Raw genomic sequence first — 21,210 nt, forward strand, 5'->3', positions numbered from 1 at the left:
CTCTAGCTGTCTTGTGAAAACATTTCCAAATGATCTCTAGTGCATAGCATCACAGAGTATGTTGGAGCTTTTAGAGAAAATGGGTAGCAACAGCAACAGATCTTCCAGGATATATGGCAAATTAATTCTGAATATTATGATCAAGCAGAATTTGTTGCATTTTACAAATAATAAACTGTGCATAAAGATACAGGAAGCAATATATTATACACAGAAATGCCTGAGATTTGATAAGACTTGCTACTGCAAATCAGATTAGAAGTGTCATCATTAATGAAGATCAACATAGATTGTTGAAGAAAGTCTTCTTTGAACAACCAGCTATCTTCTGTTGATAACATGAAATGTATTCATCATTTTCTCCAAACCCGATTACTGGTAGCTGCGACTTTCATGACAGAACCTATCATATTATGGCACTATAAACATGGCATTTTCTTGCATCATCATATTTGGCACAGACATGATTTTAACATAGCAATTGATATACAGTCCGAAAAGTATAAAGGGAAGGATGTGGTTCTAGAGACAGAAGTCCTGAAAATGGATTAAATGAGTCTTCAGGGAAACTCTTGGTGATGTAGGAGTGGCATGTACCTTTCTAAATAAAGTAGGCACCTTGGAATGGAACAGGATAGAACTTTGAATGCTGACTTAAAAAATCAACTTCTTTTTAGTGCTGGCAAAAAGCATGATAATTTTGTGCTAGATTTAGCAAAGAACCTTCATTCTGTTTGCAGGGTCATGACTCACACTGCACCTGGATCGGAAAGCCAGTGTGGTCCAGTGAATCATTTATTAGACTTGGACCTTGGAAATCTCGGTTCAGATCCCACTTCAGGCATGGACTCATTGGGTGGCCATGGGCAAGCTGTTCTCTGGATGAATTTCCCCAGCTGTAAAATTAAGAACATTAATTGCTGACATTGTTGTGTAGTTGTGAGGATAAATAAATTTACTGGAAAAGTCTTAGATGAACCCTTGTTAGAGTAGGATTTAAGATTTTAAAATAGGATATGCTGGGGAAGGATTAGATTTAATTCAAGCCTGACTATGCATTAATCTCATAACATGAAATATCCCAACTCTGTCTGCAGAGAATACTGAAGATTCCACTATCAATAGTTAGAGGAAGTAGAAGAGGATTAGTCAGCATTTGTTTTTTTCCCTAAATTTCTAGGGGCAGAAATGGCTTTACAGTTGGTATCAAGAACATTCTCCTTCTCTGCCACTCATCCTTAGAACTAGAATGAGGTACAAGGAAAGGCAGCTTCAGAAACACTCTGGAAATCAATGGAAACGGAAGGGAGAAAAATGAGGGCTCCTTCTCCTGGAAGATGTGACCTTGACCTTCTCTACTAAGAAGCTCTCATGAGAATTTTAAGTGCACTGCTTTGTGTGCTTCCTCCTTTCAGCGGTCTATATTATCTCCTTGGGAAATGGCTTGCTTAAGTTGACCAGGATTTTCTTCAAAATGTTGTGAGGGCATAAAGAGCCTTTCTTTTGATAACCCCCTGCCTCCTTAAAAGCATGGCAAGTCTGTGGTACATCCTGGATTCCCTTGGGATTATATCTCTTTTTGCCTAATTTATTGCCTGTGGCTCACATTTTTAAACACTGAATTCAACCTTTGTTTAAAATGTGGCTTGCTACCACCAATGATTCAAGTAGCAAAAGCTTTGGCTTATCTTGAATTTCAGCTTTCTCAGAGAGCAGTGCAGACGTTGGCATTACTGTCTCACATGAAGCCATATTTTATTGGAAAGGTTTAACTCTGTGAAATTAGATGCCACTTAAAAAGGCATCAACCTTTTTCATGGCCCAGTGAGAGTATGAAGTTTACACTACAGTCACCCTTTCAAAAAAAGCTATTATTTTCTTTCAAACTTGCCTGTTAGATGTCATTGCACTTTAAAAAAGATTTACTTATTGTAATTTAAAGGTCCTTTACAACATATATACTGTGCTTCTATAGCAATTTAACACAGGTAACCCCATCTCATGTTGGGGTGTGGGGGGAAACTGCATAAAACGGTACAGCAAACAAAGATTTCTCTTTGAGTTTCTGCTTTAAGTCATATCATATAAAATCTTTAAGATGGAGAAACACTTTTACTAAAACAAGTTCAGATAATCAGCGGAAGGTAGAACCTCTGGTGTGGATGTTTTTTGAAGTCATACTACAAGGTTGCTCAACCCCCAACAGGCATGTCAAGGGCTATACATCTCTATTATAGGTTGCTACCAGATGGATCTATAATTTTTGAACCAGAACTAGGAGACCTCACCTGAATACTTTTAAGAACTTTTCCGAATAGCAGCTACCTTAAAAAGCAGTGCTGTACATTATAAACAATTTGGTATGGATTGGAACAAGATGCCTCACATTGTTTGTTTCAATTTATTGTTATTCACACCAGCTCTTAGAATTCAAACATATTCATGTCAGATCAACTTTTCAAGAATATCTCAGAGTGCAGTAGTGTAATATTTGCAGAGACAGATATTCAGAACAATGTAGTTTAAAGTACATTGACTTCTAACCTCCCTCCTGGACCAGTCTTCCCCAGTGTCGTAGTATCGACCCTCAAAATTTCCTCTCTTTTAGAGTCAAGGTAACTGTGTAGAATATTTGTTGCAATACAGTCCAACATGATGAAGAAATATAAATTAAGTCAGTAAATGTGACTTCTGTGGCGGTAATTTGTGCATTACAAATATTGCTGTGATTTATGCATGGTGCTGCAGATTGGAAAGCGCAACTATAAATTTACAAGTAGTTGCACTGTAAAATCCCTCCATTTCAGGTAGACTAATTTTAACTCTTCAAATCTCATATTAAATCTGCTCTGTGAATGAAGTTTTAAAGTCTCTTTCAGAAGTTTCCCAACTGAAGAACAGTTAATCTGATCAGTGATGCATATTATAGTCTCTGCCATTTCTATATAAGGGAAAGAAGTCCTGAATTACATGTTTTTCTCAAGTTAGTAGAATCTTTACTCCAGGAGGCGGAAGGTTCTGTTCAAAAACAGCCAGAACCTCTCCTAGGCATATTTGTGCCCACAATTACATGGGGAAGTACTAACGGGAATGTGCCAGTGCATAGATACAGCCAAAGTTGTTCACAAAAATGATGCACAGTCCAACATGATGACATATGATACAGACATAAAGATAAATAAGGAGTTGCTGCCTCTTGTATGCAAGGGAAACTGCCCATGCAAATAAACCCTGTAAACAGTGGACATCTTTATCACAAGCAGCTGGGGAAAATGTGCATTATTCTCCCTAATCCTGTGACACAAGGTCTCTAGGAGAGTTATATTCGTCATACCCATTTTCTGCTTGTGTAGCATTCAAGACCGTTTTAATGGGTCTGCTTGCATGAAAAAAAAATACAAATACATTGTTGACTGCGCTCTAATACAGCTTTAAAAGAGAAGAATACATCCTTTTAAAGAATTAGGTTGTTGTATATCTGAACCTGTTGTAGTCAGTTTCCTTTGCTTCCTTTGTCCTTGCAAGTAAAATGTAACTATTAAAGTAACTATTTTCATTACTGTGGCTTCATCCAATGTACATCATAGCACTCAAAATTAGTTCATTCCTGCAGGGGCATTTCTGCCTAGCAAGCTAAATAATTCATTTTCTGTTGATCCGTGGTTCATGGGGTCACAGACAAAACTATTTGCGCAATGCACTGAAAACGTGCAAGAGACATTTCTATAGATTCTTCCTACAATTGGGCCTTGGGAGGAGTCGGTCAGGACTGGCCTCAGGGAGGAACTTGAGCAGAGTCAGTACCGAAAAAATCGCGAAGAGGACTGTGCACTCTGAGGAGGAGGAGGCTGTGGCAGTGGCGCTTTAAATGCAAAGACTATGCCTCTGTAATGCCTGTTGTGTGTCTGTAGAAACTCTGAATTAAAAATTAAATTCTCTGTCAAAAATTGTAATGTGTACTAACAATAATTTTGCCCAAATCTGGGGTAAAGGAAAATTAAGGTAAAGAGAAATTACTTTCTGTTTGGTAGCTCTTCTGTGGACAGACTGCCTTGTTCATACATACAACGGATTATACAGTACAGTGGTACCTTGGCTCATGAACTTAATCCGTTCCAGGACTCTGGTCATGATCCAAATTGGTCATGAGCCAAGTTAAATGTCCCCATAAGGTTCAATGTAAATAAGGTTAATCCGTTCTGTAACCATTTTTTAAATCAGAAAAATGTGAAGGAAAGCAACAATAACAAAGATCGCGGTCATCTCCCACCCCAAGCACAAGCACAGCCATCCCCCCACCCCCCCCCCCAGCATGAACGAGATCGTGCCTGTCATCCCTGCAGGCGCCCGTCATCCCTGCAGGCGCCCGTCATCCCGGCACACATCCATCATCCCAGCGTTCTGGGGGGTGGGGGGGGAGGGACGGGCGTGATCGTGGGTGCACTGGAGGAGGAAGAGATGGACACGATCTCAGTCATCTCCCCCCTCCCTGCCCCTGGCACAGAGGGGTGGGGAGATGGCTGCAATCTTGGTCGCCACCCAAAGCGGTGTTCGCGACCCAGAATTTTTTCAGAAAGTTTTGTTTGTGACCCGTTTTGTTCGTGAACCAAGACGTTTGTGAGCCGAGGTACCACTGTATGTATAGTCAAGATCCACACAGAATTCATGACACACCTGTAAGAGATCTACCAAAACATTTTTTAAACTAATACTGACATACACAAAGTTCTTCTAATATTGTTCTGGACAAGAAGAAGCAAGATAGTGTTGGTACCCATGCTTTTCATACTATGCTTGCTTAGGTGAATAGATTAGAGGCAGGTTTGTTGAAAAGCTGTTTTTGGCCCATACTGAATTCTCTCTGGGAGAAATGACTGGGGCCTACATGGCACTTGTGGGAAGGTAATAACCACTTCACATTCTCTCCTTTCAATGCATGCATGCATACACATTTGTACATGTCCACACTTCCACCTTTTGCACCTCTTTTCCCCCTCCTCCTAAATAAAGGCGGTCTTTTAAAGGACTGATTACTATGTGGGGGGGGGGATCAGTTTTTCAAGGAAGAGTCACAATGCATAGGGAGGGCAGGTTAGGCCTTCCTAGCAGTGATCACCTTGTGCATATTCACCTACACAGTTACTGTTTTTTAAAGACTTTTCATTGGCACATGTGGAGTGGGTTTTGGGGCCTAATTGCTCTGTGGAAGGTAGAAGGAAGGCCACTTGGTTGTCATGCTGAAAAATACAAGATTAAGTGCCAAACCCTATTGGGGTGCCACCCATTGCACGGAAACCTCTGACATGGGAGGCTTCTGAATATCCATTGCCTTCCTGAGACAGACGGACTAAGAAGTGATTTTTGTTTCTCTGTCTTCCTCCCCCTGCCCTTTTCCTCTTAGCTTCCTAGGCCATCTGCAGATGATACTCTGCTGCGGGTAGATTTATGGATGGAGAGGTCATAACAGTTTGCATATTTTGGCATCTCCTCTGAAATTCTCCTTTTCGTTTTTGTTTTTACCTTTACAAGGTCTGCTGAGATTGCTTTTGCAACCTCAGAAAGCAAGCAACACAGTGGAGGGACTGGATATTGGAGTCTTCCTTCTAAGTTGTAGCTGTGTCTTCAGCTGTAGGCAGAGATTCAAGAAAATCTAATAATTCTCAGGATGCTCTCCAAGGTCCCTAGTGTTGTTCTTGCAATTGAAAATACATTTACTAGTGGGAAAACTTCACTGAACACCAGTTCTAAGCAAGAATTTAATACTACATGGAGCAAGCCCATGTGAAACCTTACGTTCTTATGCTCATCTTTCTCTTCCACCCCCTGCATGGCCAGGAGGAAGATTCCAGATGAGTTTACTTTCACTTGAGTTTACTTTCACTTAACATGAGAACTGTTTTATGATTGAATTTTGAACAAGAGTATGTGATTGAAAACAAGCTATGACCAGTGTCAAAACAACTTGAGTCCTGTGCCTCAGTCTATCCCGGCTCTGCTCAATGTCATACCCTGGCTTGTTTAACTAATCAGAGTTTGTTTTAAACCTCAGTCTCTGGTTTGAATGTAATAACAAACCAGCTTTCATATAAACTGAATGTAAAGTCAGTAGAAGTCATCCTGGTCAAATAAGTGGGTATAGGACTCTTTTCTTAGTTTGTTTTGGGAACACATATGATATAAATCATAGCTTAGCATGATGTGTGAATCAGACCACTAGGACTGAATTCTGGGTGAACTTCCATAAGATTGTGCTGTCATATCTGCAATGCTGTGTACATTTTTATTGGGCATATATCCCATTGGACCTATGCAGCTTATTTCCAAATGAATTTACATAGGATAGTTGTGCAAAGTTTTCCTAAAGTTGCCTCAAATTAGAGAGAGATTTTGCTTAATCCGTTTGGGTGCATATTTTTCTCTAGTGAAGGGTCACAATGTACTAAATCCAAACTGTGAGTGAAATTCATTTGCTTGTCATTTATAAGCTATCATATATCCCTAGGTCCTAGGTAAAACTGTTTTCATACAGCTAAATGTTGTATAATTTAGAGTGTACTTTGAGAACAGTTAATGTGCCCTGTGGCCAAAAAAAGAGTGTATATTTTTATTTGGTCACAGCGTTAGCTTTAAAGAAATAAGTGAAAGGATCTTGTAAAAAGTCCAAAGGGGAAAAAAGGGTTGAATGCCATTTCATTATTGCTATTTAAAGAAATGTTGATATGCATTTCACTCAATTCAGTTGAGGTGACCTCAACTCTAAAATGATGCAACTGGTCACAATGCCTTTTGAAAGTATAGCATCATATGAAATATCTCTTCATCATACAAAATAGGAAGTTAATAATGCTGTTGTCAATGGGGACATGACAGGCCATTTGACCATAATACTGATGTGTGACATCTCTTTCTGAAGTCTGCAGCAGTGGGCTAAAGAGGGTTGCTTCTGAGAATGAGCTCTAGAGCAACAGCTCCATTAGCGAGAAGAGAAGAGAAGAGAAGAGAAGAGAAGAGAAGAGAAGAGAAGAGAAAGGGTTCTGCTTTCCTTCCTCCTACATAAGAATGTTAGTGAGACAAAGGAAAAGCCAGCTGCTTATCATGTTAGCTGTTAGCCAAAAAAAAAAAAAAAAAAAAAAGAATCCCTATGTGTTTGGTTTGATTTGGGTGAACGTGGAATACCTGCTTAGCAAGGACTAATTTATCAGGCTGCTGAGAATTTTGTCTGAAAAATTGTTGCAAGATATTTTGTAATTTTGAGGGAGGCTAAGAAGAATGTTACATTTAAGCTTTTAATTTTTCTTCCTAGTGTGAGGCCAGAGACCTAGACCTGTAGTATCATTTCTCTTTGCTTGCACCTAACTATTCATTTTTCTCTTGCCATCATGAATTGGGAATTTCTGTATCTAATGTGTACTGTAGCATGCTTTCAATTATAGCAGCCAGCTAGAGGATATTCATTTTGTATAAACTTTTCATGTCATGTTTATTAAATATGATGTGATGGCTCTCGGATGCTCATTATGTTTCATGTCAATTGCATCAGATAATTTTTGTAGAGTGAGCCTTTGATCATCCTAAATGGATTGCACAGAATTCTTTTTCCTTTAAGTTCCATTGCCACCGGCAGTACAGCAGCAAACTGTTTTCAATGATATAAAGTAGAGGTTAGTTTTCATTTAAAGGTTGCATGAAGAAGCTGGTACTTGGATTTCAAATGAAGTATATTAAACTGGCTTCATACTAAACAAAGCTGAACATGCTGTCTTGGATTTAGACATAGTAACGATTAGAGTGTAACCATAGAAATAAATGGGATACGTAAGTCATGAATAATTAGTCTACTATAAGGGCAATTAAGTCTGGATCTAACCAACTCTTTACTAGTAACCTTGAAAAAGTATTTATATTATTATTTTTAAATCCAAATTAACCATGGACTTGTCTACTCAATGTGCCTTTGTAGCAGGGTGGGGGAGCACCTTTTTCACCTGGGAGTGCAACCTGAGCAGTGTGAGTGCCTCACACAGCACTGACACAGATATACACACTTCACAGACTCCTCCTTACAATCTGACAACCTTTAAATGATCCATGGGGATAAGCTGAGGGGGGCATTTTATCCCTATTATGATTTGCTGCAGGGAGAGGTTTAAAACAGGAAAGCAGTTGGGCTGAGAAAGTTCTTATCTCAGATCAGTTACTGATTGGACTTCAGACCTTTTCCCTCCTATGCTGAGTCTAGATTCTGTTCCTCACTGTGCCATAGGGAAAAGCTGTCAACTCCAGTCTGCCGCTGATCTGAGAAAGAGCTTTTTCCTGCTTAGGAAGAGGAATGCAGACTAGGAGTGAAGGTAGTGGGGTGGCTGGAAAACATCCCTGCAGGTTGTGTGTTCTGGTCCAGGAAGCAGAGATGCCCAGCGCCTGTTGTATAGGCTATGAGGGAGTTTGTACGGCAAAGAGAGAAGGACCAGATGGACATGTGGAAAACACACACAAACCTTCCATTCTTTGTCATGGTCTGCTATGCCCTCTGCACAAATTATCTGGCTTGCCAGATTGTGGGCCAGAGAAACAGGGGAAATCGAAATCTATTGAGTTCTGTGGGACTGCATACACAGGTGCTACGTCTGTACATGGACTGTATCAAGCTCATTGTGTCTAGTTCTTGTGTGTACAACTTTTTCAGGCTCAAGGGCTGCCTGTGGTTTGGAGCCTGTGGACCCTTTTCCATTAGGGTGTTTAGTGCCAGTGCCAGAAGAAGAATGCTTATAAGCTTATTGGAAGGTCGAGCCTCACGTATAGCTCGGTAGGAGGGGTGCATCAGCTTTGCATGCAAAAGTCCAAGACGCAATCTCATAGCACCTTCCGACAGAGCTGGGAAAGACCTATAATGTTATTAAGGGTACAATCCTATGGCAACTAGGCTCTGTTTAGATGGCCATAGGAAAGCTCAGAATTCTAACTTTGACCTCTGAAGTACATTCTGAAATTGGCAGTGGAAGGTTGGCTGTTATGTCAGAGTGCCCTCCTCTACCCACACATCCAGTGCAGTTCTGGCTGCAACTCCGAGGGCAAAAGATTGATCTCAAAGAAGCATTGAGGAGTGTTCTGGGGGGCAGAAAGAAGAGAGTGAGGCTAGTATATGATACATGTATCCTCCTTGCAAGCCAGAGGAAAACAGCCAAAATCAGCCATCTAAGTGTTTTGTGGGGCAGAAGAAGCACAAAGGCAATATTCACCTCTCTGTTTCTTCTGCTTTTGATAGGATGCCTATAATGTTCCAAATTCAGAGATCTATGGGCAATTCCACTGAATCATGCTGTTAGATATTCAGCTAAACATTCTTTCTTATCCCGCATTTTTTCAAAGGACCTCAAAGTAATGTACGTAATTCTCCCCTTTCATTTTATCCTCACAGCAAAGACATCCTATGAATCTCCCCAGTCTTGATCTGAAATTTTAACCACTACATCATTCTACTACTAATTAAGAGTTCAGAATTATTTCATTATGAAACAGCAAGTAGCATAGTGCGAATAGACAAACAGAAAGAGAATCCGTTTATATGTATTAGATAAATACCTTATTCAATCCCAGTAAATATTATACCCTTGAAAGCATTCACTTTGAGCTATGTGGACTCTAAAAAGGGAAGATTTTTACACAAATTGGAAAAGCTACTCTTCTCTTGTGTATACTGCCAGATCTGTCATGGTTTTTGGAATTCTCTCCTGTGGAAAACCATATCCTCTAATCATACCAGTTTCTGTGTTTGCCTTCTTTCTTTCTCTTTCTGTTGCAAACAGACTACCTTCCTTTGTCTTTTTGAAGCCCTGTTAGCAGTGGTAGTGAGAAATATTGAATCTGAAACAAGCTGAGAAGCATCCATTATATTCATTTTCAATTTTTTAAAAAAATGTTTTTTCAAAATAGAAGCAAGAAATTAATTCAATTAATTCATTGCTAAACTATTAAATTAGGTCAGTGTCCTTTAAATCATATAAATATGTGAAATAATTGGATATATGTATTTTATATATCCTTGACTTCCATGAAGTGTTTCAGGTTGTCCCATTGCTTTGGTTATCTGGTGCCATCTTCAAGCACACACTTTGATTTCCCAATTTGCATTTGTGAAACATTTACATATGGGCTGTGAAAGTCCGATGCCGTCTACCACAGTGGTTTTCAACTTTTCCACAGCTGGGGACTGATGAAACCACCTCGGGGAATGCTGAGGCAGAAACAAAAAGCACCACACACACAACACAGTATTCTGTATATTAGTTTCCAAACACAATACCCAAAAAATGAAAATTCTTTGAAACAACCAGAAACCAAGCAACAAAAAAATGGCAACAAAAGAACAAAATACCGAAATCGGTGCAGCATGGCTCCCAGCCGGCTCCTACGAAGCTGTCTCTCCCCTTCCTGCCCACCCACCAGCGGCACCAGCACACCCCTGGCAAACATGCCAAGTGAGGAAGAGGAGGCGGAGCTCAGCCAGCTCCGGTGCTGGTCCACAGCGAGCAGAATTTGCCCCCACCCACAGACCTGCAGGAAATCTCCTGCAGACCAGTGCCAGTCCACAGACCGGTGGTTGAAAACCACTGGTCTACCAGACACCCAGACTCCACACACACAGGCACAAGGCTGCCTATATCTTATGTGAAATGTTAATTGTAGGAGCATTATACTTGATAGGCTGCAGTTTGCACCCCTGAATCCAAAAACCGAAGTTGGGTAGGATCCAAATACGTTTGTGGAAGGGGTCAGGCAGAAACTGTTCTTCTCATTTTCTCCTTTCCAGTTTCCAGATCCCTCTCCCCACTCCCCAGTCTCTGTTCAAGGGTTGGGGAACCCAACTGAGTGGGTTGTAGTGCAAGGGGCTAAGGCATAAATGGGAAGTCACAGAGAATCAGCCAGAGGTACTTTCTTCTGACTCAAAAAAGTTGTTGCTGTATTTTTTCTTTTCTTTTTGTATTCTTATTGTTTCTATGGTTGCTTTGTTTCTTCATTTGTTTTCTGGTTTTGTATACCCAATGCTTTATATTCTCAAATATTTCCCAACATCAGGGCGTTGCTAGTATAATCCCATCAAATATTGGAGGTATTGTACTAAAATCAGCATTATTACTTACTTTTGAATCTAAGGAGATTTCATCATTGTGCATTAGATTTGTATAATTATTTTAAAATACTATTTAAAAAAGTATTTCACTCATAATTCTGAGAAAGTATATTGTAATATTTCTCCCCTTTGACCCTCAAAATTTCTAATTTCTCCATTAGAAGATATTTGTGTTCACATCTCTGTGTGTGTAACTTGTAATTTTCAGGGTCAGGCTTGGGGTAGGGGGCATGGAATGGAAGAAATGTCAATAGTACATGCTGGAAGAATTTAGCAGATTAATACAGTTGGGGTTTCCCCCTTTTCCCTGAAGGATTTCTTTTCCAGTGAAACAGTGGACTTAATTGTATCAGAGTTTATATATTGGGATCCTAGTATGACAACAGGAAATAACTGATTATGGTTCAAACTTCAGAAAGTTGGAAGGAATAATTAAAAATAATCAAGATGAGTGATGTGTGTTTGTGTGAGAATATATACTTTTATACATTACTCATCTAAATGGCACTGAGTAGAATCAGTTATGGATTTATTATCTTGGGAGTGCAGAGATCCAAGTTAGATCTAGTACTCAGTCTGTTTTGTTACAGCTTGTCATCATGTACATAATTCTTCAGTATTCTGTGTTGGGATTTGGATAAGAAAACGGTTAAGTCCTCAGTTCTTCTGCATTGCGAAAGTTCCTATTGTAATGCATATGTAAAACTTTTGAGGAAATGGTTAGGCAACTTTAAGGCTTAATTGACAAGTTCAAGCTCTGTCACAAAAGCTTGCACAAGATTACCCACAGGATTTCATAATAGTTCTGTGAGATGCAACAAAACTCACACATCGAGGTTAGATTTTCATCATAATATTTTGTTTCCATGCATAGTGACCTTTGCTCCTCCACCCACCTCCAAAATTAGCTGAAAGTTATCTTCAGAATACTATATGGATACAAACACTTTCTTGCAAATCTGTAATCAGTCTATCTGAAATGTAGCTGAGAATGGATAGATTTCTTCCTAATTTCCAGAAGTAGAAAAGTTCCTTAACAAAGCTGGAAGAACTGAACTGGAGAAATCCTAGTGATGTTTTTTGTTTACTTATTTATTTAATTGTATTTGCTGCACTTTTAAAAAACCCAATAACCAAAGTGGGCAGTACAGAGTACATGAAACATTTAAAATACAAACATTAGAACAACACAGAAAAGCCAGCATCAAACCAAGATAAAAGCGGCGTAAAATAATGTCTAAATATAAAACCAGCAGTGGAGTGAACTCTTTGAATCATTATAAACTGTTCTTAAAATGTTTGGGAGAAAAAGAAAGTACTCATTTGGTTCTGGAAACACCATAGAATAGATATCAGGTAAAGTTCTCTGGGAGAACATTCCATAAATGGGATGCCATCACTGAAAAAGCCTTCTCTGTCGTAGCCACTCACCTTGCTTCATTTGGTAGGAGAAGGCCTCATATGATTGTATTACTAGTCAGGCAGGTAAATATTAGAAGAGATGTTCCTTAAAGTTACCTGGGCCTTAACATTCAAGGCTTTAAAAGTCAAAATCAGCATATTGAATTGGGCCCTGAAATGGAAAGGCAGCCCAATAATATCACAAAACTGAGTTATGACAAAGTACCATTGTAATAAATTTACCACAACTAGTCTAATCCCCATTATGTTGGTAGGACCATAGGGAGAAGGTAAGAAACCATAGAGAGGTCTATTCTAAAGTGAGAGCTACAGAGTTTGGTGGGGCTTATTACTTCCAGATACATTTTCAGCCTAACAGTTTAGACGGATTGAGGTCATTATCTGCTAGATGCAACCTTTTTCACCTCGTAGCAGACCCTTCCTTATTCTTTAGTTCTTCCCCCACCTCATATTCTAGCCTCTGTGATTACAGCAAGACCATAGCTCATCAGTAGAGCACATTCTTAGCACGTGGATGATCCAAGGTTAAACCAGTGTCATCTCTAATTTATAGGCTCAGGCAGCTGGTAATGGGAAAGACCCCTGCCTGGAGCTTGAAGAACCACTCTAAGCAGGGGCTCTCCAAAGCTTCAGGCAGGTTTTAGATGGCCGTGGGTCGTACTTTCATTGATTTAGCAGATAATACTGGGCTAGCTGAACAAGTAGTGTGACCTAAGACCATTTTTTGTGTTCCATAATGTTCTGCACAGATCTCCTTGTTTTAAGCAGCGAAGTATTTTGTACAATAAGAACAGCCTTAGGTTAAGGGTATCTCTCTACATTACCCAGTTAACTGGCCCACTATAGGCATGGCATTTACCATAGTGACTTCAAGTGGGACAAAATACTATATCACACAGCTTTATTTGGAGAATTTAATGTAGCAATTGTTTCATTAGATAATGTTGCACTTCTAAGACACACACACACACACACACACACACACACACACACTTACCTAAATATCAGCACTGTAATCTCTGAGATTTGCTTTGAAATGGATCTGTGTAACATGCTCAGGTATCCTGCATCTGAATGAGCCATATGAACTTAGAATTACCTTGCCTTTGTTGTGGTGAACAAACATTGAATCCCTCAAACTCTGTGTGGAATTGGGCCTAGTACACCTGGGAGTAAATCTGGACTTGGTCAGAATAATTGACCTAGTGAAATCGAGGAATTTAGTTGGTCATTTCCGTAAGCTTCATTGATTTCAGTATGTCTGCTCACACTTTGATCTAGCCTATGATGTTAAACAAGGAGCTTTGTGGACTGCTTCTGTGGTAGCTCATACGGCTTTTAAATTGGGCCATCTAAACTAAATTACCTATGAGATGTCAGCCACATCACAAAATGAATCCAGGGAGTTCCTATTCTAGTTTAACTTTAGATTGTTGGTGGGTCTATGTGTATTACGGGGTGTTGTACTTGATTGGCATGACATTGTGTAGTTATATGCTTTATACCAGGTAGCCTGGTTCTGTAGGAAAGAAGTAAAAATAAATGTTAACACATCCTCAAAATTGTTACAAAACTAGTATTTCTAAGTATAAAGGTAAAGGTTTCCCCTTGATATTAAGTCCAGTCATGTCTGACTCTAGGGGGTGGCGCTCATCTCCGTTTCCTAGCCGAGGGAGCCAGCGTTTGTCCACAGACAGTCTCCGTGGTCATGTGGCCGGCATGACTAAACACCAAAGTTCATGGAATGCTGTTACCTTCCCACCAAAGTGGTACCTTTTTATCTACTTGCATTTGCACGCTTTCGAAATGCAAGGTTGGCAGGAGCTGGGACGGAGCAACGGGAACTCACCCCGTTGTGCAGATTCAAACCTTTCAATCAAACAGCCCAGCAGCACAGCGGTTTAAACCACTGTGCCACCTGCAGTCCCTGTTTCTAAGTATATGGTAACTTTAAATTATAGTATTGCAGGATGGCTTCAGAGGACAATTTCATCACATTAATACTGAAAGAGGAGTCATTGGGTGGAAAGCCGCTCACCTCAAAAATGTTCCTGTGAAATAGTCCTAAGAAGGCAGCCAAAGACATATTTTAATCGCTCAGTGATTGATTCAAAAGTATAATTACAAGAAGTTTCAGGTAACTCATCACTCCTTTGGTATCAGGAAACTACCAGCATGGATTATAGCAGAACTCTTCCATTTATGGAAAATACTGGGTCAGATTTTCTAATTGTGTATGAATTGGTACAGTTTCTAGTTCTAAAAATGTATCAAAAGCTCCTTAACTCTTAAGAAGTGATCCTGCATACCCAAGACACCAAAAGTAATCTCAATGGCATAAGGATCTAATAATGCTTTGATGTCAGGGCTGTAAATGCTGTATAGCGGAAGAGATTGTGAATGGTACAGAAATGTTTAGATTATGTTTTTATGAAGTACTGAATTTAGATCTTTTTAAAATGCTTCTGCAGGACAATATCCAAAGGAATGGACACTCCTCCTGCAGCCCCCCCCCCCACTATAAAATGTGTAATGGAAGTTTGAGGCCCTGGAGAGCAGAAGTGGGGAGGGGAGTGCAGTGAGGGAGGAGAGGAAGAGGAAACTCCATTGCAATGTTGGGTAGAACCCCTGGGAACCAGAGCAAGTGTCACTGCACTTAATGGCAGTCTTTGTGTTGTGTTCTCTGGCAAACAGGTCAGGTCCCTAAGAAATTGAGAAGGTGGTACATTTGTCTCTAGAGAAAGTCTGTCATCTGTATTGTTATTGCTCCTCACACAGGCAGTCTCATATGGGTTACAATAAGGCTGTTCACCTGCTTAATTGACTAGAGGTAATGTGCTGTGAAATTACCCAGTTAATAGTAGGTGGAATCCATCAAAACTGTGAATGAAGTACCATGAAAGAAATTGAGCTACAACATCTGAGCCAGTTTCAGAGCTCTAATATTAATGCTGTGTTAGCTTTGACACATTTCTCACCCCAATGGCAAGCTATTCCTTTTGAAAAAGTGACACTTTTTTCCCTTTTTTTGAACAGTTGCACCAAACAATTTATATTTGCAAGCTTCCTTGGGTTTAAAGGGAAAAGCCTGTAAATGACATGTAGATTCATAATGACATCTGTATAAATTTTGTGGGTGTGTTTTAGGGATTTTTTTGTTGATATTTTCTGTACCTATTACCCATTCATGCACAGCACTAAAACATCCACTTTCTCATATACTATATTTACACATTGCTCACACATATATAGTATTCACACATTTGGCTCCACGGTTGATTGGCACTGTGATAGCATAGCCTTGTAACAAAAATTGCTAGCTTGCAAAGAAAGAACTACTATCCTGCTGGGGCTTGCTAAGGAGCAACAGAGAGTTCCATTGCTTCTGCAGCACATCTCTGCTTAGTGCAGGCTGGGGGGGGGGCATTTTTAGGTGGGGGCTGTCTGCATTGCACTAGTCCCCTACAGAGTTGATGGCCTTATCCACTAGTTACATTGCCCCACCCTACCTATTTTGCTTTTGTTGGGAGGAGTTGATATGTCCCTGGACTCTAGTGGTCCATACTGTATTCATAGGGGTGATAATGCAGCTGAACTCAGCCAGCAGTATAAAGAGCAGCCACTCCTTCCCCCCTGGCTTAGGTACCCTGGAGTTTTTTTTCCAGTCTCAGATCCGTGACAACAGTGGGAATTCCTCTAGGAGAAGCTCCTCAGGGGACAGGGCTTGGAAGCGAAACTTCTGGAACAATCCAAGATCAGATAGGGTGGACTGTAGGTTTTTCTCCCACAGATAATATGTTAGCAATGAATGTATAAGACTGGTGGTAGTGCTGTCAGTTCATTTCCTCGTGTCCTTTCTCACAAAAAGCTCAAGACCTATTGAATACCTTGTCCAATATAATAGCAGAATATGGGAGCTATGATGAAGCACTAAGATGCAAACTAAAATGTATAGATTCTAGTGGGTTGTAAACAGGTACAAAGAGCTTGTACATTTTGTGCGAGATGTTGTACATATGGAAGAACTCAAGATATTGGGTCACTTCTCATGTGCCACTTTCCCACTCTGTTAGAACTAACAGTAAGACATGTTTGGATTCAAGCCAATGTGCTTGACTCTCTTTTTAAGAGGATAGGCTTTACCATGTTCATAAGAATTCAAATTTAATTGCAATATAAGTACAAGTACAGGGGAAAGAGAGGAAGAAATCTGTTGGAGCAGAGTGAGCATTTATAATCAGGTTTTAAATTCAGGTTTCATAAAATCTATGAAAGAGTTTTCTTCCAGTAAAACAATGAAGTATGTAGCAGACTTTAAATTGCCAATTTTATGATGTATATTAGTGTCTTCTATGGCTCTTGAAGGCTGCCTGCTGCCTGCCTGATTCATATATAATTCTGCAATGTAACTAAAATAAATGTATTACCAGTATTTCTAAAATGTCTCAACAAATTAATGGAGGCACTGCAGGTTGAATATTCTTATCTCTAAATTCTTCAGTGAAACTTACTTAAGTTCTACTTTCCTTGTTAAATGGTAATTAGTTAATCAAGGGCATTTGCTAGAAAGGAGAGGGGGAGAGAGGGAAGGAAAGAAGGAAGTTTTTCCAGAATGCTTAAGCACAAAAACAGGCAAAAATGTCACAGGAGTGTCCACATTTAATTTTTTGGCAAGCTGTTATGACATGGCATTCTTCTGTAGTAGCTGCTGAATTTGGCATTCTGCTAAGCAGATGACCTGTATTATTGAATACTTCCATTGCCTCATGCTTTGTGCTTCCAACTTGAGCTAATGAATTAAAATAAATAAATAAATAAATAAAGTACATGTGCCTGGGATGCTTTGGAATGAAGGCATTTCTCAAACCTAGACTGAGGCTTAAAACCACTGCTTATTTTATTAATCTCTTAGAACATGTTTGATGACTGCAATGTTGAATGTTATTTGTGAGTGTATTGAACAAATAAGGGAGGTTGACTGGAAAACATGCCTAACCACAATGCAGTGGGATGACTGGGAAAAGTAATTCTCCCGTGGTATAAGTCTCTCCCTAAGCTCTTGTATGTATGATGGGATAGCAAGAAAATGAGTTCTTTCCTCCACTATCTGGAACTCCTCTCCTTCTTCCAAGGCCATTAGGCATCTTTTTGTTGGCATAATGTTTGAACAGGATGAGCACAGATAAAACCACCAAGAATAGTGCCAGATACTGTGGTCCTCAGAATTTATCTAGGGTATTGATTTCACTGTTCAGACTTATAAATTATGAATTTTACATGTGTATTATTTTTCAGACATCATGTTCATAAATGATCTGCAAGTTATTATAAATCCATAATTTATGAAATGCCCTCTTTGTTAAAAGTGAACAAACAATAAAAGACATGAGTAAATCTTGCATAAACAAAATGCAGTTGATTGCACAAATAATCAAATCATTTATTAAATCCCTAATGTTTACCACTAAAAAGGTGGTTCAGTACGAGTTAATTAAAAGAGATGGCAGCCTACTCAAAGTAGTACAGGCCTATGGTTGAGAACTTGACAGCAGAGTTTTATTTCCATTTTGCTCATTCATTATTTGGAGAGTATATGAGTCACTGTGATTTAGGACTGGGTGCCAGCTAATTGAAGGTTCTTCAGAAGTGTGTAGAATACAATATTTATATACTGGGCACAAATCTGAGCAAGATACAGTCATTCTGTGTGATAGTTGTCAGATAGATTTTACTCCTCAGGATTATCTTGACTATTATCTTGACTAGTTAATAGTCTTGATTATCTTGACTATTATCTTGACTAAAAATCTGGACACAGTTTTCATTTTTAATAAAGATAAGAGAAGTAATAGCAGCCACCTCTAATCCTTACCCTAACTACCAGCCAGTTTAGGAATGTGGGTACAATAGCTTCTCCAAAGTGCTGTAACAAGCTGTAAAATTAGCAAAGTGAAAGCCAGCCTGCAATAAAGAAACAAAGGAAGGACATATTTCTTTTCAGTACAGCCAAAGAAATCTTCTTCGGACAACTTAACAAAGGAAGAAGATCATGACTTGGAAGCAATCAATAGTTCCCTGATAGCAGACAATTTCCTTTCTTCCGGATTTAACATTGTCCTTGTTTTCCTACTGCTGTTCAGACATTTACAATGAGAATCCAACAAAGAAAAGGTCTACAGGAAAGGCTCCCGTTTCAGGTGAATAGTTTGTGTGTATGTGTGAGGCAAAAAAAGCCAGTGTAAGTTCTTTTCCTCAAGTTTTATTTTCTTCTATGGCACAGCAAACATTGTAAAGAAATTCCTGGTGTGGAGAGTTAATTCATGATTAAATTGTGCACAGATCTTATTTTTTAGTTTAGTTGATTTTTTTTAAAGGCAGTGCAGTGCATTTGGAATGGCTATATTCGCCAACACTTTTTACTGGTGCTTAAAAGCTAACATATGATTTAATTCTTGAAATTTATTTCTGAATATCAAAAGATACTATCAGATTTTTTCAGAATACACATTTGTATAGTTTATGTAAGTATAATGGAGAGCTTCTTTTATGGTTCTGTGCTATAAAACAAAATTAGCAGTATTCAATTTACAGCTGATATTCACAAAAGAAATGAAAGTGGTGATGATCATAAAATCATTAACTTTCCATTTGATTTTCTTTTCTACATTTTTAAAGGATGACATCACCTTTTCCAAAGGAAAGTGTTAGTTGATTTAATTTTTAAGATAGATTTGAATTTTAAATTGTTACATTTTTATCATGAAAATGAAATCTTGTCAAGTTTTTCAGACAGCCCCTTCTGATGAAATTACTTCTCAAATGCTTGCATCTTAATGTTGGGCACATCCCATAGTTCAAGTACATGAATTATTTTGCAGAAAGTCAAATTGAAGAGCAGCATGGTAATAACCATCACCATGCCATGAATTAAATCCCTATCAGGTTTTATTTTTCTTGAGTGTTAAAACCGATACTTTGTTACTACCTGTTGAGTGAAAGAAATGAAAAGGAAAGGGGGAAGAGTCACTTTGCCAGAATAACTTAATCCTGTACGCAGCCCTAGCCAATAACTGAAAATTAATCAAGCAATGTAAGCTCTAACTGTAATAATATCCCTTATGTCCTACTTTCGACAGTCTGCATTGGTTGTTGGAATGACAACTAGGAAATTTGAAAGCAAAATATTAAGCCATTTATTGCCACTGCTGAATTTATGAACATTTGGCAATTCCTTGGGGCTTCATGCTGTTGAATTCTGGTGGTGGGTGGAGGAGCATTAGTATTCCCTCACCCTTCTTTCCAACCATCCTGGAACACTGAGATTGCTTCTCCAGATTCATAAACGTAACTTGCCATAGAAGCAATTTTGTTGTCAAAATTAATAAAGGCCAAAATTGAAGTAGCGATGACTTATACTGAACACCTGGCACATGGGAGTAACATTGAGATCCAACTCTTAATTCCTAGTTAATAAAGTACTGCATGTTACAGGGTGAGGTTTTATGGAGAGGATATTCAGGCATTCCAGTTTTCAGATCTAGAAGAAGACGAATCTCACCTTTCAGCTCTGAAAAACAGTGGACTAGTTTGTCTGAATTAACTTCCAGTCTTAGCAACTGCAATTATCAACTGCAAACCCTTGCATGCTGGGTAAGGCTTCAGCGCTCTCCACATCCATCTCCAATATTGGGTATTATTTCTGTGAGCTTGTGAAGGACTACTCTTCCTGTAAACAGTGAGTCAGAATAGAGGTGTAGCAGAAGGTATGAAAATAAGATGATAGGAGGAGCTCCACAGGCTCTTACACACTACTCAGGCAAATTATCCTTGTGAAAGAGGAGGATGGAGGTCAGGGTGAGGCCATAAAGTTGGAGCAGCATGGCATTAAAAAGGAGAGCTGCATCTCCTCTTGAATACTTGAACAGGTACCTGTTCCTTGAAGAAACTCCGTGGGAAGTAAGAAATAATTTGTCATGATGGCAGCAGTGTTCAAGCAAATGCAGTGTAACCACAATTCCAAAAATTAGCCATACTTTGTATCAGGAAAGTAAAGGGTATTTTAATCATTTACTTGGTTATTTCTTTATATAATGAATTATTCACTTTTTGCTATATAATATTTCCAAGGCAGGGCACAAAAATAATAAAACAGAATAAAACCATACAATGGTGACAATCAGAAACACAGATACAGCAGAAACACTATTTATAAGGCATCCAGAACACAGATTCAGTCAAAAATCTTGGGTTCTTTATTTGGCTCCTAAAGTTCTGACCCTTTTTATGAGTGGAGAGGGAATTCCACATTTGGGGTACAGGTATCAAGAATCCTTCTCAAATCAGCATGTATTAACCTCAGAAAACCACAGGATTGTCAAGAGAGCATCTCCAATAATTGTCTTCATATCCAAGCAGTTGCATAAGGGAGAGGAATACCTTGATGCTAAACATTTTATGTTAGACCAATCACTTTGGCCTAGTTGCATATTGGCACCCATGCATCCCTTTCAGAAGCCATGTTTCTGGTAGGCTGTCCCACTAGGCATTGAACCACAGAATTCTGCTTTAGCGAATACTTCCAAATCAAACTCAAAGGTTGCCCCATATAGAGAGCATTGCCAAATTCCAATCTTTTGGTTACCGGTGGGTACATGTATCAC

General features: G+C 39.1%; 1 protein-coding gene across 4 annotated transcripts in view; it reads left to right on the forward strand.

Annotated features, from left to right (window-relative positions):
- XRCC4 (X-ray repair cross complementing 4) overlaps positions 1 to 21,210 on the forward strand; it is a 137,066-nt gene that overhangs the window by 85,391 nt on the left and 30,465 nt on the right. The window contains exon 8 of one of the 4 annotated variants that reach the window (XM_044446279.1): positions 6,914 to 6,993. The exons of 2 other annotated variants lie outside the window; for them this stretch is intronic. In XM_044446279.1, the coding sequence (XP_044302214.1) occupies positions 6,914 to 6,947 (34 nt within the window). In that variant the 3' untranslated portion in view covers positions 6,948 to 6,993. Of the gene's footprint in view, positions 1 to 1,180; positions 1,387 to 6,913; positions 6,994 to 21,210 lie in introns of those variants that run through there. One more of the 4 variants, XM_044446278.1, reaches the window with a different exon arrangement.

The sequence above is a fragment of the Varanus komodoensis genome, unplaced genomic scaffold, assembly GCF_004798865.1.
Source record: "Varanus komodoensis strain SLA01 unplaced genomic scaffold, ASM479886v1 scaffold5, whole genome shotgun sequence".
NCBI lineage: Eukaryota > Metazoa > Chordata > Lepidosauria > Squamata > Varanidae > Varanus > Varanus komodoensis.